This window comes from Sus scrofa, chromosome 14, assembly GCF_000003025.6.
Source record: "Sus scrofa isolate TJ Tabasco breed Duroc chromosome 14, Sscrofa11.1, whole genome shotgun sequence".
NCBI lineage: Eukaryota > Metazoa > Chordata > Mammalia > Artiodactyla > Suidae > Sus > Sus scrofa.
Window position 1 is genome coordinate 85,578,696 of NC_010456.5, and position 26,638 is coordinate 85,605,333.

The 26,638-nt window shown below is 37.5% G+C and overlaps 1 protein-coding gene across 13 annotated transcripts in view; it reads left to right on the forward strand.

Annotated features, from left to right (window-relative positions):
- The window catches only part of CCSER2 (coiled-coil serine rich protein 2), a 133,809-nt gene that overhangs the window by 34,572 nt on the left and 72,599 nt on the right, over positions 1-26,638 (forward strand). For all 13 annotated transcript variants that reach the window (XM_021073340.1, XM_021073341.1, XM_021073342.1 and 10 more), the window contains exons 3-4: positions 471-667; positions 23,733-23,823. In XM_021073340.1, the coding sequence (XP_020928999.1) occupies positions 471-667; positions 23,733-23,823 (288 nt within the window). The remainder of the gene's footprint in view (positions 1-470; positions 668-23,732; positions 23,824-26,638) is intronic.

Consider the following 26,638-nt stretch of genomic DNA (forward strand, 5'->3'; position numbering starts at 1 on the left):
GTAGTCTGGTTGGGGGACTAGGCCATGCCTGGAGATGTGCATACGACTTTGACTGTCAGAGAGTCTTTTAGTTAGGAGTGACTGCTTGGCTAAGTTATTTCCTTATAAAGAGGCAACTGCAAGATTAAATAATATACACAGAGTAAGGAATTTCCTGGGCAGTGCTTAAAAATAAATGTCTTAGGAAATATTCAAATGATATGAGACTTTTTACATTTCTAGAAATATTGCAGAAGTGAAAAGCGGTTCAATGAATTTTCTTTATTAGGAAACATTTCAGTAGGTTATTTTAAAGATTTTGTGTCTTTTTAATTTAAATTTAGAGGATGCTAGTTATGAATGCCTTTTTTGCCAACTTTTTTGCTATAGTATATCAAACTATTAGAGCTTATTAGAACTTGAACCTGAGAAATAATTGTATTTTTGTGAATTAATGACTTTTTTTCTCTCTTTTAAAACATCAATTGAAGACAGGAGTGAATGTTCAAAACATACTTCTGGAAATAACTTGATCTCACCAGATACAGATTACAGAGCTGGTTCTTCGTTTGAACTCTCTCCATCTGATAGCTCTGATGGGACATACATGTGGGATGAAGAGGGCTTGGAGCCCATTGGAAATGTCCACCCAGTTGGGAGCTATGAGTCCTCTGAAATGAACAGCATAGTATGTATGGATTTATATACCCTTTCGGAACATTTTGTTTACCTTATTATACAGAGACTTGGGATACTGATTGGATTTTTTAAGTTTATGAAGAAGTCTCCTAGTTTGAGAAGTAGGAATTCATTTCTATTAAGGGCCTGTAAGACGTGTGATGTTAATACATAATAAAGCATATATTTGTCATATGACACTTGAGTTGACTATGGTCTCATACATATATGTTCATAATACCCTTGAACAACATGGGTTTGAACTGCAAGGTTTCACTTATATGTGAATTTTTTTTAATGGTAAATACTGTAGTACTACACGCTTTGTGGTTGGTTGAATTTGTGGATGCAAATATGGAGGAAAAGTGTATTTGGAGAACAGGCTGTATATTATATGTGGATTTTCGACTGTGAGGAGGGTTAGTACCCTTAACCTTGTGTTATTCAAGGGTCTGTACATAAGTAAATACACACACACATATATATGTGTACGTGTAGACATACGGTATAGTTCAGGTTAAGCTAGGCTGCTGGTTCTCAAAGTAGGAAAAGGCAATGTCTGAAAACATTGTTGGTTTCCACATTGAGGGGTGCTGCTGGGATTTAATGGGTAGAGACTGGGGATACTGCTTAATGTGTTGTAATGCACAGAATAGCACCCACAACAAAGAATTATCCAGCCTAAGTTATCAGTAGAGCTGCTGTTAAAAATCCCTAGGCTAGGCTGTGCTGAGGTAACATTCTCAGTGCACTAGTCTCAGTGACTTAACACAATAAAAGTTTATTTTTTACTTCTAAAATGTCTATTGTAGGTCTGGACAGATGTCTTCAGTGTTCTGAGCTGGTTTGATCTTGAGGCTTTACCATGGCTTTTGGAGGCCCAGTGTCACTCTGGTAGTGCATGTCAGAGGGTCTCACATAAATGCAATTACTTGCTTTGGCCTGCAGATGGCATATGGCACTTTTACTCATAACATAGTGACCTGAAATAATCTTATGTACTGAGTGGGCAGGAAGTGTAATTTTCCTGTGTGCCTGGTAAGCAAGGGAACTGGATATGGATGCACAGCAGAAGACTTAACATACATTTTAAATACATATTTTAAGAAAAATTGCAAATAATGTGAATTATATGCCATGTGGGTAAAGTATAGTTGATGTGATTCGAGTTAATCCCTGAAATTACTCAGTATATGGAATATGATTTTTCAGCAGTTGTATGGGAAAATTGGTAGTCTTTGTGGTATATTAAATTCTAGATGGATGTCAGGTGATATAGTTTTCTACACTCATAAACCTGTGACTTGGAAAAAAATAAATGTTGTTACTAGAAGCATGTTAAATTGTACAAACATGGAGAGGACATATAGTTAATTTAGAGGCAGCATCTTTATTTCATTAGATAAAGAAAGTCCAGAAAAGATTACAGTTTAGGGCCTTATGTGTGCTCTTAATAGATTTGAGTATGATTGAAGTGAAGGTGAACATTTTGTCCAGCAGATGGCAGTAGTAACCCACCCGACATTTTTCAGACACCTCGTTCTTGTATCTTAGATGATGTAATAACCTAGAGGAGTTCAGTACATACCTGGGTTGACCTTTAGTCTCTAAGATCCATGAATTTCCCCCATGATCATTTGGCTTTTATATATAGGATGAAGTGTTCATTCTGTGCTTTGGAAGAAAATGGTGTCTCTGTGTCCTCTTCAGATTTAAGAGGAAGAGAGTCTGAGAAAGGATGGGGAATTGATGGCAAAAGTTGAAAAGGGTGTGTTAAGATCTAGAGTTCCTTTGTGGCACAGCATGTTAAGGATCCGGTGTTGTCACTGCAGCAGCTCAGGTCACTGCTATGATTCGGGTTCCATTCCGGGCCCAGGAACTTCACACACTCATACACAGCAAAAAAAAAAAAAAAAAAAAAAAAAAAGAAAAAAGAAAGAAAGAGAAAAGATATACCATGATGGTGGGTTTACCATTTTTGGCTCTAAAATTCTATCAATTTTCTGTTTATTATACTTTTAAGTTAATTTTATTAGATGTGCACCTGTTTACTATTGTTTCCTTGGTGAATTGGACTTTGTCATTATTTAGCAATCCTCTCTAACCCTCATACTTTTTGTCTTAAGGCAAAATTAGTATTTTTTTTCAGAATTAGTAAATTTTACCAGTTTTATATATATATATTTTTTCCATCCTTTTACTGTCAATTTTTTTGACATATAGTAAATAGGTTATTATTTTAAAAAATGCAATCTGTCTTTTGCTTTTCTTTCTTTTTTTTTTTCCTTTTTTAGGTCCGTACCCACAGTATATGTAAGTTCCCAAGCTAGAGGTCGAATCAGAGCTGTAGCCACCAGCCTACACCAGCCACAGCAAAGTCAGATCTTAGCCTCATCTGCAACCTACCCCACAGCTTATGGCAGCACCGGATCCTTTAACCCACTCAACAAGGCCAGAGATCAAACCCATGTCCTCATGGATACTAGGTACTAATCGGGTTTGTTAACTGCTGAGCCACAACAGGAATGCCTAGATTGGATTTCTGTTCCTTTTTTCTTTCTTCTTTTTTCTTTTTAGGGCCACACCCACGGCACATGGAGGTTCCCAGGCCAGGGGTCCATTCGGAGCTACAGCTGCTGGCCTACACCATAGCCACAGCAATGCCAGATCCGAGCCGCGCCTGCGACCTACACCACAGCTCATGGCAGCGTGGGATCCTCAACCCACTGATGGAGGACGGGAATCAAACCCACATCCTCATGGATACTAGTAGGATTCGTTTCTGCTGCACCACAGTAGGAACTCCTAGTTTGCTTTTTCTTTTCCAAAATTCATGACATGGAAAGCTAGAATATGATTTTCAGCCTTTTTTTCTTCTGATATATGAATGGATTCTCATAAAGAGAAGGTTTTATTATTTAGTAAATAATTCTTTGGTTAGCATCCTAGTGTAAATGTAAGAATGAGTTTCTTCTAATGTGCCTTACTTTAAAACATGAATTCTAAGTCATGTTATATAGGCCATCTTCATTTTTATTTTAACCTTTAATGTGTTTGTGTATCTGAACAACACATCATATTGTTTCTTAGGTGTATTTTACAACTTATATAAGTGATACATAGTGTTCTGTAACTTTTTTAAAAATCAGTTTTATTGTTTTGTGCTATACATGTATTCCTGTTATAAGTCTAGTTTATTTAGTTTTAATACAGTATAATATCATTTAAATATACCTTTTTTGGAGGGGGGCTGCACCTGTGGCATGCAGAAGTTCATGGGCCAGGTATAGAACCTGTGCCATAGCAGTGACAATGCCGTATCCTTAACCTGCTGTACCACCATGAAGTTTTGTAAATATACCACTTTTTTCTCTCTGTTCCTTTGCTAATGGACATTTGAGTTATTCCTCTCTAATAATAATCACAGTGTAGAATGAACATTCTCTTCATGTCTCTTTGATCATATATGTTAGGATTTCTCTAGATTATAATCCTAAGAATAGCTTTACCAGATCAGAGGATATGTGGATCTTCAGCTTTACTAGATGCTGCCAGATTATCTTCCTAAAATGGTTCTACTGATTTATATGTCTCAACAGTGACTGAAGATTTCTCTTGATCCTCATCTTCGGCTATTATCTGACTTTAAGATTTTAGCTGAGTATGCAATGATAACTCATTTTAATTTGCATTTACATCACTATTTTATAGTTTTTTTCATATATTTACTGGCTGTTTGATTTCCTTTTATGTGAATTACTTATTTTTACTGATTTTTCTACTGAGTTGTTTATCTTTTTCTTACTGATAAGAAAAAGTTTCTTATGCGGTCTGAATTTAATTCTTCTTAAACGTGTCACATATAATCTCTCAGCCAGTGGCTTTTAACTTTTTTTGTTGCCTTTACCATGCATAGTTTTAGATTTTTATGTAAATAAACTTAGTAATGTTTTTATTTATAGTTTTTAGTGTGTGTGTGTGTAAGACATAATTTTCTGTCCCAGGGCTGCACAAGGTATTTAGTATGTTGAGAGACAGTACTGTGCAGTGATTAAGAGCTGGGGAACAAGCTAGACTAAAAATCCCATCTCTGTCATGTACTCATTGTATAATCTTTGGATTCTCTGTTCCTTTTTTTTTTTTTTGGTAAGAAAAAAAATGGAGGTAAGAGTGGTACCTACTTCTGGGGCTGATATTAGAAGTACATGTCTGAGTGTTGTAGCAGCCGTGGTAATGATAATTGTTGTTGAGTGATCTGAGTATCATCTTAGACTACCTCAGGGGATCGCTGTGAAAATTAAATAAGGTCATACATATAAAATATGCCAGGGAAATGGCAAGAGCTCAATAAATGTTAGCTATTTATCATTTTCTTTTTGTTTTTATTTTTTATTTTTGCAATTAAGACTTTATATGAAGTTGGTATGAGGCATAATGAGTTCCTTCATTAATATTCTTTTGTAATATACTTGAGGTGCTATGCAAAAAAAGACAACATAGCAGGCCTGAGATTGCCTAGCCTTAGAAAGGCCAGCCCTTTGCTGGTAAACAGTTCCCTTATTGTGATACAAAACTTTTCCTAAGTGATGAGAATGGTTCACTGTGACTGAACTGTTTGGGCAGTGTGGTTTTTGCTGCACATGTGGTTTTTGCTGTGCACGTGATTTCCTTCTGGGGCTCTAGAGTCTTGGTATGTGCTAGGCAAAGGATGCCCATGTCACCAGCCCTCAATAAAAAACCACAGAATTTCTTAGGAACATCTGTAATAGACAACATCTTTCATGTGTTGTCGCAGCTTGTTGCTGAAAGAATTAAGTACTGTGACTCATTGGGAGAGGCCTCTTGGAAGCTTATATATACTTCGTTTCTTCAGCTTCATCCCATGTGTCTTTTCCTTTTCTTATTTTGTTTTGTGTCCTTCTGCTGGAACAGATCTTAGCTGTGACTGTGACTGCTGAGTCCCGTGAGTCCTTCTTGAAAACCATTTAACCAGGGGAGCAGTCTTGAGGACTCTGACACGTCATGATTTGAAGTTATCTTTGCTCACTGCAAGGGCGGTGTCTTTTTTATTTATCATGTTTTATATTTTTATAGTAATAATTTGAAGTAGCTGTGGACCAGTTAGTAACTCCTATATCAGATTTGAATTTCAGATGAATTGAGTAAATTGATATTGATAGTTTGGGAACTAGCTTACTGACTGTTATACTCTCAGTCTGGTATTCTTGATTTTCAGCCTTATGTCTACTCAGGATAACTGAGCATTTTAAACATCAGTAAACTTTTAGTTGATATTTAACTTTTTGAAGATGAATAAAGCTTTTTTGTTTGTTTGTTTTTGGCTAGCAGATACTGTCGGAACCATATTATATGTTCACAGTGTGAGGCAAAAACATTTTCCACTGCTGTTAGAACAGTGAACCATACTTAGACTCCTTTGGTTCAATGCTGTGACCAGTATAAGAATTCTCATTGCAGAAGAGTCGAATTTCAATGTCATGATGACTGAGTTCCTAACACTAAAATATTTAGGGATTGATAATTTTAAATCATCACATGGAGTGCTTTTATTTTTGGAAGGATTTTTATAGAAAGCTAAACATGTGGTTGAACCAGGTTATCCCTGAGAGTGTCTAGCTTTATTTTTCTGTTTTACCAGCCTTGACCTATCTTCACATAGTAGGCAGGTTTAACTTTCTTATTCTTTAAACAGAGTATTTTTCACTTTAAAATGTAGATTCAGACTCTTTCTTGAACACCTTTGACATATCATTAAGTAGTTATGCCTTATGATGCTAACATATTTTATTACACAGTTCTTTACCTGTTTTTACTAAAGGAACAACTGCCTAGAATTTGGGATTCTACCTTGGTAACTGATGCTGTTAGACTTTACTGAGACTTAAAGCTATGATGAATGTCATAATATTCTTGGCAGTAATTTATGTGGGAATAGACATTCCCTAGGTTTTTTAGCACTGAATTTTGGAATTTCCTGTAGCCCAGAAATATAGCAGAGGAATACCAGAATATCAAATTTGGTTTGTTTTTTTCATATTTGGTCTTATTTTAAATTTTAGAGGAAATCCCAATAAGTTGTAAGTTACTCTCTAATTTTGCAGCAGTGTTCTTAATTTAGCTTGGGTTATTTTACTTTAAGGAAGGCACTGGGAATGCTTTAATCTTTTTAAAGTGTATTCACATATATTATCCCAATGATGGTGGCAAAAAAATTGGCTTCCTTCTGCTTGTTTTCCACCCCATTCAACAGTCTTTCATACCACTGTTACTATTTTGTTAAACTCTGGTGAGATCATGCTGCTTTAAATCCCTTTGTTCAGGGGCCTTTTATCTTATGCTGCTTCTCTCTTACCTGCATCTCATGCAAAGACCATTTGGGATAATTTACATTTCTCTAAGTGTACCCATTCTGTGCCTTTCCCTGTGTTGTTCTTTAGCCTAGCATGCTCTCTTCCCATGCTTCCTCTGTATATCAAGTTTATTCATCCTCTGAGGCTCTATTCAGATCTGTTATCTCTTCCTACCTCCTAAGGGTTATCTGTTCAGTGATGGGACCTCATGGCACTCTTAAATCATGTCCTGGTTTTCTGCTTTTCTTCTTTCTGCTAAATAGTGAAGACTGCTGTTTTTCATCTTTTTTTTTTTTTTTTTTTTTTTGCACAAATTCTGACTTAGTGTGGGTAGATAGTTCTTTGAATTACAGTTAATCACTACTTCCTCTCTGCTTCTAACCATATTGCTTCCTTCTAGTTTTAGCACTTTATTTGCTTCTGATGTACTACACTGTATTGGTCTCCCCACCTACAGGGAGGTACTTTTGAAGGCAAGAACTGGCCTGTGTCTTATTCATCTTTTTTCCTGTCCCAGGGTAGAACCTGTCATAGTTTGAAGTGAAATTAAGAACCTAGATAAGGTCCAGTGATATGAATTATATTTAAAAATTTTAATTTACTTAGTGAATTTCTAATTTTCTGATGTTTATGTCATCCTTCAGTCAGGTTTTACCTTAGATCTTGAATCAATATTAGGTTCTTTGTTATTTATGTTTGTCTTTTTTTTTGTTTTGGTCTTTTTTTTGTCCTTTTATGGCTGTACCCATGACATACGGAGTTTTCTGGCTAGGGGTCTAATTGGAGCTGTTGCTGCTGGCCTACGCCAGAGCCACAGCAACACCAGATCCGAGCCGCGTCTGCGACCTGTCCTACACCACAGCTCATGGCAATGCCGGATCCTTAACCCCCTGAGCGAGGCCAGGGATCAAACTCACAACCTCATTCCTAGTCAGATTTTTTTCCTCTGTGCCATGATGGGAACTCCTGTTTGTTGTTTTTTTTGGGTGGCACATGAGGCATATGGAGGTTAGGGGTTGAATTGGAGCTGTAGCCTCTGGCCTACGCCACAGCAGCGCCAGATCTGAACAGTGTACCAATCAGATTTGTTTCTGCTGAGCCGAGACAGGAACTCCTATTTATGTTTAAATTGTATTGTTTCAGTTTAGAATAAAGCCCCAAATTTTGGTCTGTGGTCCATGAGGCTACTTTCATAGCTATACTTTTGACTCTTATAGTATCATAGTGCTTGAGTTTACATAACCCTCGTTTTATTTAATAATGGCCCCAAAGCCTAAGAGGAGTGATACTGGCAATTTGGATATGCCAAAGAGAAGCAAAAGACTGCTTTCTTCAATGAAATGGTAAGTGTTCCTGACATAGTAAGGAAAGGAAAAGTATATGCTGAAGTTGCCAAGACCTAGATAAGAACAAATCTTCTATGTGTGAAATTGTAAAGGAAAAAGAAGTTTGTGCTAGTCATGTACCTCAGACTGCAAAAGTTAGGGCCACAGTGCATGGTAAGTGCTTCGTTAAGATGAAAAAGGTGGAGTTCTCCTTGTGGCTCAGTGGAAACGAATCTGACTAGTATCCATGAGAACATAGGTTCGATTCCTGGCCTTGCTCAGTGGGTTAAGAATCCGGTGTTGCCGTGAACTGTGGTGTAGGTCACAGATGTGGCTTGGATCTCGTGTTGCTGTGGCTCTGGCGTAGGCCAGCAGCATCAGCTCCAATTAGACTCCTAGCCTGGGAACCTCCATATGCTGTGGGTGCCGCCCTAAAAAGAAAAAAAAGGGCATTAAAAGTGAACAGTAAGATATTTTGAGAGAGAAGAGAGAGACTACATTCATATAACTTATTACAGTATATTTTTATAATTGTTTAATTTTGTTGTTAGTTATTACTGATCTCTTACTGTGCCTAATTTATAAATTAAACTTTATCATAGGTCTATATGTACAGGAAAAAACACGGTGTTTGTTTTGTCTGGTACTATCTGTGGTTACAGGCATCCACAGGGAATCTTGCAAAGTATCCTATTTGGATAAGGGGGACACTGCTCTACCTGTTTACTGCTGTCCTCTGGTTTTCTGTTTGTTATCAGATGTCAGCCTTTTGGAAAATGATTAATATGCAATTACTGGAGAATAATCTCTTTTTGAAAATGAAAACAAAAAGTCATCTGCTTCCCCTCTTACTCATTTCTGCACTGAACTATAGTAGACTGGGGAAAAGAAAGGGGAAAAAAGCTAATATATGGAGGATTTCATTTGTATATTTGCTCTTTTTGGTTCATTTATTTGTTCAGCATATATTTTAAAATTTTCATGTGTGTTACTACTGGTTACTGAGAAATACATGTGAAGAAAGAGACTGTTGCTACCTCAGCAGAAACTCATGATCCACATTAAGAGAGGGAATATACTTGTGGCCATTAAAGGAAGGTTCCATGCTGACCTATTTCAGGTTCAGAGTTTGGGGAGGTTTGTATGGTATTTCAAGAAAAGCTTCTTATGAGTTTAAAATGTAAAGGAAAAATTTTTGGCTTTAATTTCTGTCTCCTTTTTCTTCAGAATGTATTAACAGGGGACAGCAAGATACAGCCTTCAAGCTGCCCACCTATTTTTGTAAATAAATTTTTGTACATGTAAAGTTTAAATTACCTACAGTCTGTGGCCGCTTTCATGCTACTGTGGTAATATTGCATAGTTGCATCACAGACTGTATTGCACACAAACCAAAAACATTTACTATCTGGCCTTTAAGGAAAAGTTTGCTGACTCCTACATTAGAATGCTGCAGATAATTTTAAAGATCCAGAAATTAACTTTGTAAAGCAAATATAAATCTGTGGAAACCTTTTGGGCACTCAGTTTTCTCTGTTGTCATTGCTATAACGTTCTTCCTCTGGCCCCCAGTGGACGGTATCCATCAATCCATTTAACATATTTGAGTGACTACTATGTGCAAAGCATTGAGAACACAGTGACCAAGACAGCTATGGGTTCTGTTCGGGCTTATATTTTGTTGAGGCACATGTAGTTGAAATATTTAACTAATTAGCTTCAACTGATAAGTGGGAAAAATGTCACAAAGGAGAATCACAAAGTGTGAAAGTGTATTATTGGAAAATTGGTCTGGTGTGGTTTTAGCTAAGGCTTTTTCAGGAAATGATGTTTAGGCTAAGTTGGTCCAGGAATACAGGAGGTAAAAAGGGTATATGTAATTGGAAGAATGTTAGGTGTTTTTAGTAAATGGCATATGGAAATGCCTTGAGGTAGGAAGGGATCATGGAATGTTTGAGGAAATATGAAAAGGCCAGTATGGGCTGAGAACTGAAACAATGGGGAGGAGTGGCAGGAGAGAAGAGGCTATTGTATAGAGCTTTTATGGAGCTTAGCAGGTTTGGATCTTTACCCTAAAAATTAAAGACAAGCTGTTGGAGGGATTTCAAGCTGGACAGGGACACAATTCAAATTATATTTTTAAAATGCTCCATATAAAGATCGAATTAGAAGGGAGGTAGACAGTATGCCAGAAGCTATCATGCAAGTGAGGGAAGGTAGTGGCTTGGGCCAAGGTGGTGGCAGAGTTGAGATGTAGAGGGTCCAGCAGTTTTGGAAACAGGTTTAATGAGAGTTCAGCTGTTGAAATTCTGTTATTCATTGAGCATAGAGGAAAAAGGTATCACCTCCCCACTTTCAGACATTATGATTAGTACTATTGCTCTCATTCATTCTCAGATCCTCAGAATCATCCTGAATTGCCAGTTTGAGTTGTTATTTTCCTGTTGGTTTTCCCATTCCTTATAATGTCAAATCTAAACTCCTTGACTGGCTCTCCATGGTCCTTTCTTACTTTATACAAGTCTATCTAGTTTCTTTTAATCTCCAGTTCCTACTATGTGCCTTGAATATAGTTGATATTTCACTCTCTCTTATCACTCTTTTAGGTTTTTGGCAATAAATATTCATTATATGTTTGTTGAAGTGGGTGCCATAATGGTATGTCATTTAATTCAAAAGAAGTAGAAACTCAAACTAGATATAATGTTTAATATTATTCATTATTTTCTGTACACATTATGACATAACCTATTTACAAAGTAAGTTTCTAAGGTACCACGTGTCATAATAGCAAGTTGCAAGTAACTAAAGGGACAGCTTACAGAAAGTTGAGACCGTCCTAATATAGGTAAATGAAAATCTTAAACTGATATTGATACTTTCAGTATGTTCTGATGCAGAATATAAGACTTAATGGCATAGAAGGAATCTAATCCAACTCAGTTGACTGTTTTATAGATAAGGGGGCAGAATGAGATGAGGAAACTAAATTTTTCTTAATTTCACATTTTTGGGGCCAGACTTGGCGAATCTCCCATGTGCATTTAATTACTAGCATGGCTTCCTTTTGACCTGTTGATTTAATTTTTAACAAAAAGTTTAACCATGAGGTTGTGGGTTCGATCCCTGGCCTTGCTCAGTGGGTTAAGGATCCGGCGTTGCTGTGAGCTGTGGTGTAGGCTGCAGACACGGCTCAGATCCCGCGTGGCTGTGGCTCTGGCATAGGCCGGTGGCTACAGCTCCGATTTGACCCCTAGCCTGGGAACCTCCATATGCCATGGGAGCGGCCCAAGAAATGGCAAAAAGACCAAAAATAAATAAATAAATAAATAAATAAATAAGTTTAAATTTATCATATATTGTTGTTGCGACCCTTTAAGCATATTTTTCTTCACTCCATATTGTTTTGTCTAGACTAAATCTATTTAATATGAAGTTGGATTCAGTAATTGTTTATTGAGCTTCTACTATGTTTCAGATACTATTAAGTTCCAAAGGTACTGAATATGTAAAAGTCTTTTTTGGTCCCTAATTCAAAATCTAGTATGACAGGCAAACTTATAAATAGATAATCATAAATATAGTTTTTAAGTGATATCATGCATGCTGTGTTAGCATATGAATGATATGCTAAGAGGAAGTGATATCTGAGTTGAGTTGAATTTTGAAGATGGATACAAAGTTGATCAATTGGTCAAGGAAAAGAGAGGGTGAGCATTTTAGGCATAAGAAATAGCATGTATGGTGACATGGAGGGATTACAAAATCATGTTGTACTTGAGAGGAGTAATTGCATTGCTAATAAATTGTGAAGTGGATAGTACAGATGAAGTTAGTTACAGAATTAAGAAAGTAGAAAGGAAGGAAAGTTTTGTATCTCAAATCAGAAAGACAAACGAGGAGTTCCCGTTGTGTCTCAGTGTGTTAAGGAACCCAGTGTGGTTTCCTTGAGGATGCAAGTTTGATCTCTGGCCTCGATCAGTGGGTTAAGGATCCACCTTTGCCACAAGCTTTGGCGTAGGTCACAGATGTGGCTTGGATTGGTGCTGCTGTGGCTGTGGTGTAGGCCTGCAGCTGCAGCTCTGATTCAGTCCCTAGCCTGGGAACTTCCATGTGCTGCAGGTGCAGCCATTAAAGAAAAAACAAACAAACAAAAAAACATGTGACATTTGCAAATCAGATTTTAGAATAGTGTAAGACAGACATAACAAATATTATATCAGGGAGTTCCCATTGTGGCTCAGTGGTTAACAAATCCAACCAGGAACCATGAGGTTGCAGGTTCGATCCCTGGCCTGGCTCAGTGGGTTAAGGATCTGGCATTGCCGAGCTGTGGTATAGGTCACAGACATGGCTCAGATCCCGCATTGCTGTGGCTCTGGTGTAGACCAGCAGCATCAGCTCCAATTAGACCCCTAGCCTGGGAACCTCCATATGCTGCAGGTGCAGCCCTAGAAAAGGCAAAAAAAAAAAAAAAAAAAAAAAAGTTATATCAGTGTCTGTATTTCAGATCTTTATACACACTTCCTATGTATTGGGACTATGAGCAAAGTAATTTTTTCTGAGCATTTTTTCTTTTTTTCCATCAAAATGGAGTTATTGGACTCTCTAAACTCCTCCTGGGTCAGAGCCTGTGTTTCAGAGAAAAAGTTAGTAAACTTAAAAGTTTGTTAAAAAAAAAAAAAGTAATTTGTTCACTACCAAGTCCCTTTTACCTAGCATAGTACCTAGCATAGAGTATATGAGTAATTAGTAATATTTATGAAGAAAATACTAAATTTTGTGAGTTAGCTCATGTAGATATTATAAACTAGTTATGGTTAATGAGGACACTGAGGCTAAGGAGTAAATGCTTTTTACTAATTAAATGAAGTCACAAGTTGTTGAATTGCTATTATAGCCTGAATGAGTAGTCATTTCAAAAAAAGTGTTAATTTAGAGCACCAAAGTAAATACCTTTATCAGTTAGACTATTATAGAATGCCTCTGCCTTTGGTCTTATATAGACTCCATTTATTTCCAAAGTTATTTAGGACAGTCCTTTCTTCCCCTCACCTCCTTCAATGAGGTTTTTTTTTTTAAACTTTTTTTTATTTGTATGCATTAAGGTTTACTCTTTGTGCTATAAAGATCATTGGATTTTGACAAATACTTAATGTCTTGTATTCACCATTACAGTATCACAAATAGGTTCACCATCCTAAAATAGCCCCTGTATTTCATCTAATTCTCCCCGCAATGAACCTCTTGAAAACACTAATGTATAGACCATCTCTAGAGTTTTGCCTTTTTTCTTTTCTTCTTTTTTGGCTGCCCCGTGGCATATGGAGTTCCCAGTCAGGGATCAGATCTGAACTGCTGTTGCACCTATGCCACAGCTTTGGCCATGCAAGATCCTTTAACCTACTGCACTGTGCTGAGATTTAAACCTGTGTCCTGGCGCTGCAGAGACACTGTACTACAGCAGGAACTCCAATTTTGCATTTTTAACAGTATTGTATAATTGAAATCATACACCATATAGCTTTTTCATACTGGCTTCTCTCATTTAGCAGTATGCATTTAGGATTCATCCATGTTTTTTTGTGGCTTGTCACCTGATTTCCTTTTATTAATGAATAATACTACATTGTATGGCTGTACCACAGTTTATCTCTGATTCAGCTATCAAAGGATATGTCGGTTGCTTCATTTTTGGCCATTTTGACCAAAGCTGCTATAAATATTCATGTTTAGGTATTTCTGTGAACAAGTGTTTTCAACTCGGGAAAATACCAAAGAATGCAATTGCTCAGTAATGTACTAAGACTGTTTAGCCTTGCAAGAAACTGCCAAATTGTTTTACAGAGTAGCTGTAGCATTTTGTATTCCCACTGGCAGGGAGTGAGAGTTCCAGTTGCTCTGCATCCTCACCAGCCATTGGTATTGTCAGTGTTTTGGATTTTAGTCGGTTTTAATACACGTGTCTTATTGTTTTAAATTTGAAGTTCCCTCCATGGTGAATGATGTTGAGCATCTTTTCATATACTTGTCATCTGTGTATCTTTGTTGAAGTGTCAGTTTAAGTCTTTTGACCATTTTAAAATTAATTTCTTAATGTTGAGTTTTTTAAGAGTTCCTTTTATATTTTGGGTATGTCTTTTATCAGATATGTGTTTTACAGATGTTTTTTCCCAGTCTGTACCTTGTCTTTTCATTCTCATAAAAGTATCTTTCACAGAACAAACTTTTGTTATGTTTTGTTTTTGTTTTTTCTTTTGAGGGCTGCATCTGGGGTATATGGAAGTTCCTGGGCTAGGGATCAAATTGGAGCTGCAGCTGAAGCCATAGCAATGCAGGATCTGAGCTGCATCTTCGACCTACACCACAGCTTGCAGCAATGCCAGATCTTTAAACCACTGAGTGAGACTAGGGATTGAACCTGCATCCTCATGGAGACTAGTCGGGTTCTTAACCAGCTGAGCCACATGGCAACTCCTTGGAGCAAACGTTTTAATAAATTCCACTTAACAATTTTTTCTTTCACAGATCATGGTATAGGTGGTGGTATTTAAAAATCATCGCCAAAGTAGTTTTTTCACTTTGTTTACTTCAAGAAGTTTTATAGTCTTGTTTTACTTTTTGGTTCGTATCCATTTTGAGTTAATTTTTGTATGATGCCTGTGTTTGGGTTGATTTTGCATAAATTTTATTTGAGTTCCAGCACTATTTGTTTGGAAGACTATCCTTTCTTCATTAAATTGCCTTTGCTCTTTTTTCAGGATCAGTTGAGTATATTTGTGTGGGTCTGCTTTTGAGCTCTCTCTTCTGTTTCATTGATCTATATGTCTTTTCTTTTGCCAGTAACATTCTGTCTTGATTATTGTTTTGTTATATCTTATAAGGAAGTCTTGTGTTGTATAATAAAGAATCTAGCTGGTTTTTGTTCCCAGTTTCTGCGTGGGAGCCTCTACATCTTTGGAATTTTCCAAGTGATAGGAGTGTTTTTGTTCGTGGTGGGCCCTAATAGTTTATGCTAACAAGATGACTCAGGGTGGGGATAGCCCATGCAAGAAAAAATAAACATGTGATTAGATGGTTGGGGTGTTGAGTCCTGTGATATATTGTTGAAAACTAGTCAAATTTTTTAATATCACAACATGGAAATTCCTTTTTTCTTTTGGTCTTTTTAGGGCTGCACCTGTGGCTAGGGGTTGAATTGGAACTTCAGCTGCTGGCCTACACCACAGCCATAGCAATGAAGGATCCGAACCACATCTGTGACCTACACTCCAGCTTGTGGCAACAGCAGATCCTTAATTCACTGAGCGAGGCCAGGATTGAACCTGTATCCTCATGGACATTATGTTGGGTTTTTAACCTGCTGAGCCACAGTGGGAACTCAAAAAATCATATTCTTTGCCTTCCTTGGGGTTTGTTTTTGTTACTTTCTGTGGGGTATATCTGTTCTTTTAGTGAGTTTTCTAAACTATATTTGCAAAATCTCTTGTCATGCGTGGCCTATGAAGGCTGTTACTTTGGCTTGTGTTTCTTTAGTGTTTTATACTAGACGGAAAATAGAAAAGAAAAGAGAGAGGGAGGGAGAGTGGGTATAAAAGAGAGGAAGAGAAGGAGGGAAAGAAGAGAGGGAGGCAGAAAAAGAACAAAGAATTAAAAAGAAGGACAATAAAAAATCTTAGAGTCAAGGAGTTCCTGTTGTGGCTCAGTGGAAATGAATCTGATTAGCATCCATGAAGATGCTGGTTTGATCCCTGGCCTTGCTCAGTGGGTTAAGGATCCGGCATTGCTGTGAGCTGAGGTGTAGGTCACGGATGTGGCTTGGATCTGCCATTGCTATGGCTGTGGTTTAGGTCAGCAGCTATATCTCCTATTCAGCCTCTGGCCTGGAGACCTCCATATGCCATGGGTGTGGCCCTAAAAAGACCAAAAGAAAAAAAAAAAAACCCACAGAAACTTAAAGTCGAAATTAACAAGTAAAACCACAAACATCTCAGTGTTCATGTCTTTGTATATTGGCTCTGCGTTGGGGCAGTCCTTCTGTGTTTATCCTGACCATTTACAACTTTACCTTAGCCTTCCCTTGCTACTTTTTCCTGGCCTGCAGATTAGCCAGAGTTGAAAGGTTTGGGTTTTCTTAGGTCTTTACTGAGAATCCATTCTGCCGTGGGCATTTTTGTGGCTTTCTAAATTCCCCAGCGTACATGGCACTTTTGAGTTACCTAATTTTCCTAAGAAATTCTCTCCTCAGTCTTTTTTCTCAGTCATTTAGTATTGTGTTACGTATCCCAACTATAATCTTTTGCCTCAGGGTGATTGTGGATTGTTTGTTTGACTTAAAATGTTTTTGAGCAATTCCCACAGCTTCTCTGCCTGAGTGACTTCCAAGTTAGGCAAAACAAAGACAAGCACTTTGTGTTAGTCATTTGGGTAACCCTAGGCAGGTTAGAGCAGACACAATACTTTGTGAATAAAGTCACCATTGTGCCTTTTGGAACCAGGTAGCAGAGTCCCACACTAGGGACAAAGTCTGCCTTAAGTCTTCACTCAAGCCGGGAAGGGGCTTATGGGAAAGGCCCTTGGATGATTGGAATGCAAATTGTTACAGCAATTCTGGGAAATAGTTTAGGAGTTTCTTGTGAAGTTAAATGTAAACTCACTGTATCATCCAACAATCTCATTCACTTGGGTATTTACCTTAGAGAAGTGAAAGCTTATATCCATACAAAAACCTGCACATGAATGTTCATAATAGCTTTGTTTAAAAACTAGAAAAACCAAAATGTCCTTCAGTGAGTAAATAGATACACAAACTGGTACATCCATGCTGTGGAATATTATTCAACAGAAAAAAGTAATGTTGTGTATTACTGATATTTTTAGGCATGCTGCTGAATAAAATAAGCCAATTTCAGAAAGTTATATTCTGTATGATTCTGTTCCTATCACATTCTTAGAAGATAAAATGTAATGATGGAGAACGGATCATTGTCTTCTAGAGGTTATGGGTGGGAGGAGGGTGTGATTATAACTGGATAGTACAAGAAAGTTTCTTTGGGTGAAGAAGTTGTTATGTTTCCTGATTATTGGTGTTTACAAAAATTTACATGTTATTTAAAATTCAGAAACTGTATGCCAAAAGAAAAATTAATTTTACTGCATGGTACTTATTTTAAATTAGTGATGGTATCATTCATTTGTCAAAAAACATTTAGGCTTCTGCCAACTTATTAGTGAAAGAGAAAAAATTGTTGAAGGAAGCACTAGTCCACCATCTCATAATTCACTCTTTTTAAATGGAAGATTATTCTCAGAGGCCAAGGAAGTTCTGTGGCACTTCTGCTAGTATGTGCTCAGACAGGGTTTTAATTCCAGTGAGGCTTGTGAGAAGCCTCTGAAAGCCAGAGAGTATACACATTTAGGTTTTCATTGTCATACTCCCAGTTAATAATTGTACTAGATGGTTTCCCAACTAAAACAGGTATGTGTGGATATTGGCTTCCAACAAGTGTAGGCTTGCCAGTGAGAGGAAGAGCCTGCCATCACAAACATGGAACAGAAACTCTTTCCCTGTTAAGTAATCTCCATGCTTATATGGCTTCCTTTCTTCCTCTAATAATGCATTTTCCTGGTCTGTGCAGATGACAGATTTCTAAACTGGTGAAGAAAAATTATAATAGTTTAATTTTTTTCTTAACTCTTTGCCTGAATACTTATTGAAAGGTCAAATAATCTCTGACAGAACTCTTCTCAAAATTGATACTGGAGAAAAAGAGACCTTCCATAAAGATGAATATGGGAAAAACTGTCTAAGACAAATATCAGAATCCATTCTTCTCTCTCAGCACTGTCTCTCTTGTCAAACCCATTATTAAGTATCTTTCAGTTCTCATCTGTATGACTCCCACACCTTAAATCTCTTTGCTCACCTCCACGCCCCTGTATATTCAGTTGTCTGGTGGTCATGTCTTTTTGAAGATGCAGTGGATGTGTCAAAATTGTCAGATTCTAAAATTATGTATTAATTTTTTTCAACTCCCAGGTCTGGTTATCTTTTTTTAATACTTTGTTTCAGTGAATCAGAATCATCCATCTGTTTCTAAATCCAGGGACCAAGGAATCATTCATGGCTCTTTCTTACTTAGTTAACTTTGGTTCTATAGATACTAACTCCTCAGTATGTCTCATAATTGCTTATTCTTTCATTATCATGAATACTGGTTAATATCAGGTGCTGTTATATGTCACATGGATTCTGCAATGGCCATAAAACTTTTTGACCCCCATTTAAATCCGTTGTCTTCACTGCAACCAGAATCATGTTTCTTTAATACACATCTCAATTTGTCACTTCTTTAAACTCAATAGTCATACCCCCTCATTGAAATAGAGCCCAGACTCCTTAATGTGGCTTAAATAGTTGTTCATGTATAGGTATACTTCTGTCTCTTCCCTTTGCACTCTGTATTTAAAGTGTTTGTCTTAGTTCTGGCTACTATAACAAAATACCATATAGACTGAGTGGCTTAAGCAGCAGACATTTGCTTCTCACAGTCTTGGAGCCTGGAAGTCCTAGATCACAGTGTTGGCAAATTCAGTTCTTGGTGAAAGCCTTCTTCCTGGCTTGTAGACAGCCCTCTTTTAACAGTATCTTCACCTGGTGGAGAGAGAGTGTATGTGCTCGGCTCTGGTCTCTTTCGTTTTTCTAAGGACACTAATCCCATCATCTTGTCCCCACCATCCTGACCTTGTCTAAACCTGTTACCTCTCAAAATCCTTACTTCCAAGTACCCTTACATTGAATAGGGGAGGGGGTGGGTGCAGCAGACAAACATTCAGTCCCTAACGAGCGTTAATGAGTTACTGGGAAGTCATTTGACTAGAGTAGGTCAGCAGTAGGTCCTGTAATCCAGATTTGACCAACCACTTGCTTTTTCACAGCCTGCAACCTGGGAATGTTTTTTACATTTCTAGAGGTTACACTTTAAATGCTTGTATAAGTACCTACATAATTAATATACTTGATTTCTCTGTAGGTCTCTAAAATCTAAAATATTTACTTTTTGTCTTTAAAAATAGTTTTTGTCAACATTTGGAGTAGATTATGCTTTTTGCTTCCTTGCCCTAAGGCAGAAAATAGTCTCCTGTGTTCTAGAGCTCAAATTTGCTTGTTTCTTAGATTGTCTTTGACTTGACTTTGTTATAGGTTGTCTCTGATTAGCCAAGACTTATATATCTGTCTGCTGTACCCTCATGGCACTGCCCAAGTTACCATACCATGAAGAAAATGTCTTGAGAGGAGACATGTAATCTCGGAGGGTTGTTGTGACATTGTTAAATTAGCATTCATTAAGTGAGACCCAGTGTGTTGGCTGGTGAATTCCAGTTCAATAAAAGACCACAAGGGAAATTGAAATAGAGATGTTTATTACTAACAGGTCTTGGAGGAAGCATATAGCACTCCTGGAGTGGCCACATGGGTGATACATGGCATCCCTTGAGGAGTCATACAAGGGAAGACAGAGTGGCAAGAACCTGTGTGTCCAAAATATGGACCCTAATAATAAAAGTGCTTTGAGGTTCCTAGGCTAAGGCTAGAGCCAATTCAAACTAAAAAGTGCAGGATTTTAGTAAGCTCTGTGGGGGTCTTACCCTAGATTGTACAAAGGGAAGGCCTGGGAGCCAGGGGAGACTAATCCTCATAGGGGCTACTGGAGAAGTCATATTAGGAACTTTTGTTTGCTTGTGACTCTGGGGCTGTTATCTAAGGCATCACTCATGGGAGGGGCTAGTTTTAGTTTAAGGCCTCTGCAGGCTGCTTGGTCACATAAAATGGATGCCAAGGCACCAATATTGTGGAGTAGTTTAGCTAAACTCTCAACAAAGATAGGGACTCTTTTTATATGGATATACCCTGTGCCTAGAATTATGCCTTGCATACATTGTTTTTTTATATGTGTTGAATGTTTGAAAGTGTGTCTTGTAGTTGTCACATGGAGGGGCAGGATGAACTCCCCTCCCTCAAAATTTGTTTGAGTGTTAAGAAGAACGGTGCCACACCCACACCAAGAGAATGTGAAAAGATTTATTACTCACATAATGAGACTTTCTGGGAACACCAGGGCAAGCACCCAAACTGGTCCAGGATGGCCTGAGTGGAGAGGGGAGGGGCAGGCGGCTCTGGTTATCATTGTGGTTAGGGTGGGCTCCCTTATGCAGGCGAGGTTTGTGTGGTTTGAACTTCCTTACTGTTGCCAAGGAAGGTAGACTTTTTTCAGCATGAAGTTTTGCTTATTATAAAAGCAGTATGTCTTTATTACAAAATCAAAAAGAAGTATAAAAATGAAAATCAAAAAATACAAAGAGCAATTAGCATATATCTCACATAATGGAAAATAATAATTATTTGGTTTATCACTATTCAGATATTTAAATGTATTTTTCAGCATTAAAGGTGGAATCATATTTTATATATATGATTGCTTTCTCCCCACCCCTACCATTTTCCAGAACGTCTTTCCATAAATTTCCGTAACATCATGTATAATTATTTATTGGTGAGTGTTAACTTGAAGCATGAACATGAATGTTTTTCTCTTCCTGTAACTTTGCTAACTTTGGTCATTTCCTTTTCCACTGAGCTTTGTTAGTAACTTCTCAAAGTGATACAGTTTTTTGACCACTTTAGCATTCATTAGAACAAGATCATTCCCATTTTTTAAGACTATGTTTTTAAGCCTTTCATTATAATATGAAACCTACAGAAAGCCACACAAAACAAATGTAGAGTTTAGTTAGTTATTAAACATTGAACACCTTTTTGTCAGTGGGGGCAATGTTCCTTTTGCTAACTGGTGCATCTCAGCAAGCCCCACTTTAGACTTAGAAAAGCAAAGGTTCATTGCTGCCTTGTCTGCAACCTACTCCACAGCTCACGGCAACGCTGGATCCCTAACCTACTGAACAAGGCCAGGGATCGAACCTATAACCTCATGGTTCCTAGTCGGATTCGTTTCTGCCGCACCATGAAGGGACCTCCTATTATCTTTCTTTAAGAACAACATAATATTCTGTTGTTGGACCACATCATGCTTCCTGTTTAACCACTTTTCTATTATTGGGCATTTAGCCTATTTCTACTTTTTTGCCATTCTGTACAATGCTGCAGTAACCACACTTATACATATATTTTTGCATTTGTCTATTTATAGGAGATTAATTCTTAGGAGGGAGAATTTTTCCTTTTTAAAAAATGTTTTATCTAAATTTTAAGAAATTTGCCTCCAGAAGCTTTGTGAATCTAATCCTATCTGGAATATAGATGAATACTAGATTCTTCTAAATCACGCAAAGTCACATTGGTGTATTAGCATTCTTTCTACATCATATTTATTGGCAATTTATTTTATACTTATTTTTTTGAATTATCCATTATGGCTTTTGCCAGTTTTTTTTTAAGTTTAATTGAAATATAGTTGATTTGCAATATTGTGATAATTTCTCATGTGCAACAGTGATTCATTTGTACATATATACACATCCATTCTTTTTCAGAGTCTTTTCCCATATAGATTATCACAAAATATTGGATAGAGTTCCCTGTGCTATACAGCAGGGCCAGTTTTTTTTTCATATTTATTTTTTTTCTTGGTTTTTTTTTTTTTTTTCTTTTTGGAAGACTGTATTAAGGACAACAAATATTTCATGATGAAAAGAGGTTCTGCAAAATATCTTTTTCTTATGCTAAGGTTAAATAATAATGCAGTTTTTGTTTGTTTTAAATAATAGCAATTATTCCAAGTACACTTAGTTTTTACTGGATCCTAGAAGGAAGGCCCAACAACACAAGATCCTAGAAGGAAGGCCCAACAACACAAAATTGGGAGGATATTTATGGAATATCCAATATAAGGAACAATTCTAATTTTATTCATATTATCTGTGATAAAGTAGATATTCTCCTTCTGTAAGAGTTTTTCAAGTCCATAATCTCCACATAATTTCAAGATTTGCAGATTATCATCTTTTTTAGTTATAGATACTAAGGCAAGGTCTTGCAGTACTGGATTGGTTCTTCAATTGGAGGGATTCACTAGTGGGCTATAGGCCAAACTGAGTTCATTACCTTAAACTTAGTTTTTGTTTATTTAGTTATTTAGACTTAAGAGTAAGTCTTTGCAAGCAAAACACTACTTTTCTGAGGATAGATGATAGCTAACAAGATTGCAAATAGAACCCAGGAGGGGATGCTTTTAGCCAGTTTGACTAGTCTAGTCCTATTGTAGAAAAAGAACAAATTAAGGTAAACCAGGGACATAGTGGTGCTGAAGGTAGTAGTAGGTGTGTTTGGCTCAAGAAAGGAAATGGAATAATCACATCGTTAAAGACTTATTTCATTATTTTATGTAAGTAGTCTAATTCCTTGAGATAATAAAATACTACCTCTCATACAAAATATGAATAGATTTTGAGATTGTTTACCATTTTTGATTATTCGATTTGTTAGGGAAGTTGTTAAAAGGATGGTAGACCTCTTGTGTTCACAGTCTATTTTGGCTAGGGATTTAGGTAATCTCGCATTAGTCTCATCATGTGTTACATGGAGATTGTATTAGTTACTAAATCAGAGTGAAGACTAAAGAAATCTATATCTATAAAGTAATTTAGAATAATATCTTGAAGTTTGTGAATACTGCATAAGTTTTTGTTTTTTTTTTTAGGGCCATACCTGTGGCATATGGAGGTTCCCAGGCTAGAAGTCTAATCGGAGCTACAGCTGCCAGCCACGGCCACAGCCACAGCCACAGCAACACCAGATCCGACCTACATCACAGATCACGGCAACGCCAGATCCTTAACCCACTGAGCAGGGCCAGGGATCAAACCTGTAACCTTATGGTTCCTAGTTGGATTCGTTTCCGCTGCACCACGATGGGAACTTCTGTGTAAGTTTTTAAAAATAAAAAATCTGTTGGTGGAGAAGAGGACTAGGAAAGGGATTTTACAAAAATAGCTTAACCAAGTAAACCAGTTGAATATTTTTCATTAAAAAAAATTATCTTTAAAATCTATTCTTGTGAATTCCTGTTGTGGCTCAATGGGTTAATGATCTGGCTTGTTTCTGTGGAGGTGCTGGTTCAATCCCTGGCCCAGCATATTGCTGTGGCTGTGGCTTAGGTTGCAGCTCTGGCTTGGATTTGATACCTGGCCCAGGAACTTCCATATGCCTTGAAGTTCCATATGAGTGAAGCTGAAAAAGAAAAAAAAAAAATCTGTTCTTAGCCACACAAACATTGAGTATAATCAGATTCTCATACAGTATGTTCAAAACTGGTGATTACACTGAGGTAGGTTATAACATTTTTTCTGCTTTTTTCCATAGGATATTCTGAATAATCTTGAATCATGTGACCTTGAAGATGATGACCTTATGCTTGATGTGGATCTGCCTGAGGATGCACCTCTTGAGAATGGTAAGTAGGGACAATATTGAACCTCTGGAAGTATATATTTGAGCTACTTGACTACAGCTGATTTAATACTTGTTAATTACAGACTTCCTAATCTCTGTGGAGGTAGACTGAGAACAAATCTTAAGTGATATTAGATAGGTTCATTTGCAAACTTATTTAAAAGTTTAAAACCTTGGGGGAGGGAGTGGGATGACTGGGAATCTGGGGTTAATAGATGCAAACTATCACCTTTGGAATGGATGAGCAATGAGATCCTGCTGTATAGCACTGGGAACTTTATCTAGTCGCTTGTGATGGAGCATGGTAATGTGAGAAAAAAGAATGTATACATGTATGTGTGACTGGGTCACCTTGCTGTACAGTAGAAAATTGATAGAACACTGTAAACCAGCTGTAATGGAAAAAATAAAAATCATTACAAAAGAATAAAATAAAAATTTAAAATTTTATTTTGTAGATCTTTGATATAATTCTGTATGATCCAGTACTATTTTATCCCTATACCATAAAGCAGGTGGTACATAGGATTTGTCCTTTTTTTTCCTATGTATATATCCAATTTTTCCTCCCTTTGTCTCATATCAATTTTAAGAAAAAATACATTTAGAGAAACAGAGATATCATTTGACTCATGAAAAGCAGTAAAAATCATTGTTAATAAATATTTTTTAAAAAAATCTGGGAAAATGGTGACTTGAATGAATTGTTCTGTCCATTTTTCTCCTAAATGCGATCTGTCTTCCTCTCTGGATCCCCAAAACTACTGAGAGTGGGATTTTAGATAATCCATGTGCAAGAGAGGCCTGGGTGCTCTTACCCCCACTGCCACAGCATTTGTAGGATTTTCTATCCTTTTTTTGGGGGGGGGGTATCTTTTAGGGCTGCACCCGCAGCATATGGAGGTTCCCAGGCTAGGGGTCCAATCAGAGCTGTAGCTGCTGGCCTACACCACAGCCAGAGCAACACCAGATCCTCAACCTACTGAGCAAGGCCAGGGATTGAAGCCACAACCTCATGGTTCCTAGTTGGATTCGTTTCCACTGTGCCACGATGGGAACTCTGGATTTTCCATCTTAAAGATGGTCAAGGAGTTCCTGTTATGGTGCAGCGGAAATGAATCCAACTAGTATCCATTAGGATGCAGGTTCGATCCCTGGACTTGCTCAGTGGGTTAAGGATCCAGCATTGCCGTGAGCTGTGGTATAGGTTGCAGATGAGGCTTGGATTCTGTGTTGCTGTGAATGTGGTGTAGGCTGGCAGCTGTAGCTCCAATTCGACTCCTAGTCTGGGAACTTCCATATGCCACGGGTATGGCCTTAAAAAAGAAAAAAAAAAGAAGACTGATCAAGAACCAGAGAGATCTAGGGAGCTCCTGGGGCAAGGGTTGAAATGAAGAGGATCCTCCTGGGAAGAAGAATCTCAGAGAGCTGCACATTCCCTGTCAACATTCTCCAGGTTTTTCAGGCCTTCCAGGGGCCAAGGATGAGCTAAAAAGAGTGGTGAAGTGCTTTTTGTACATAATGCTAGAAAAATGCAAGGATATTTCAGAGAGGCTGTTTGGTTGTTCTAATGCTTCATTGAGTACTAGGAGCCAGCTTGCTTCTCATATTTATCATACCTAATAAGGTTTTTTTGTTTGTTTTTGTTTTTTTTTTTTCTTTTACTCTGCTCTCTTAGAATCTCAGTGGCTTACAAAATAAACATTTATTTTCCTCATTTACAGATCTTTGGATTAGCTAGTTCAGCTCAGTCTGTGGGACCAAGTCTACTCCTTTCTTCTTCATTTTGAAACCAGGACTCCTTAGAGCAGGTGGTGCTCATGGCAGATGGCAGAAGGAAAACAGATATATACATATAATATTTCTTCAAGTCTTCACTTAGAACCAGTACACTTGCTTCTACCCACATTCTGTTGGCCAAAGCAAGTTACGTGGCCAGGCCTAACACCAGTGGGCCTGGAAAGTATACTCTGTTCACTGTGAGAAGCTCTGTGGCAGAGGATATTGGCTTTATAATATATTCTATTGAAGGTTAGCGTGTAGAACTTGGAGCAGTCTCTACTCTACCTACTCTGTGGTTCTGCTGTCACTTGGGATATTTTAGCAATCAGTGCTGAATTCTAGTCAAATGAGAAGGAAAAATCACAGCCAATATCCAGGAAGAAGAACAGGGAAAACAGCAGAACTCCCAGGATTAGAGTGGTCCAAAGAGATAGTAATGAGAGCACTTAGATTCACTTGCAGCGCAGTGCTTTCTGGAGCTTATTGTAGAAAAAGATTTCCCAACAGAACAGTTCAATTGATGACAGAAAGTGTAGCTGCTGTTGAAAACTGAATTAGTGGCCTGGAAAATCAAGTGGAAAAACACTGTAGAACACAGAGGAAAGACATAAACCATTAATGATTATAGGGGAAAAATATTGAGACTGGATGATCCAGGAGATTTAATGTGAAGTTTTAAGGGCCGGTAGTGAAGAATGAGAGATTTATTTCTGTGGAATAAATTACACCCTAAATAATGCATTTTACTTTGACAGAACTATAACAAATTTCTCTTTGGAAACCTTATGTCTTTCTGAGCTAAAACAAGAAGTAGAGAGATGGAATTGGTCTTAGAGCCTGCCTCATCTTTAGAGCACAACAAAAAGTTATCCAAATATTTGGTAAAAGTAGAATTGAAAGGAAATTTAAAGTTTGGAGGTCTTGGTTGGAGACTTGTGTAAAATAGGAGGGAAGTCTTGAGGCATAACATCTCCCATAGGTTATAGTTTTCCTAGGAGGCAAACAGGTATTGACTATTTTTTGAGCTAATTGAA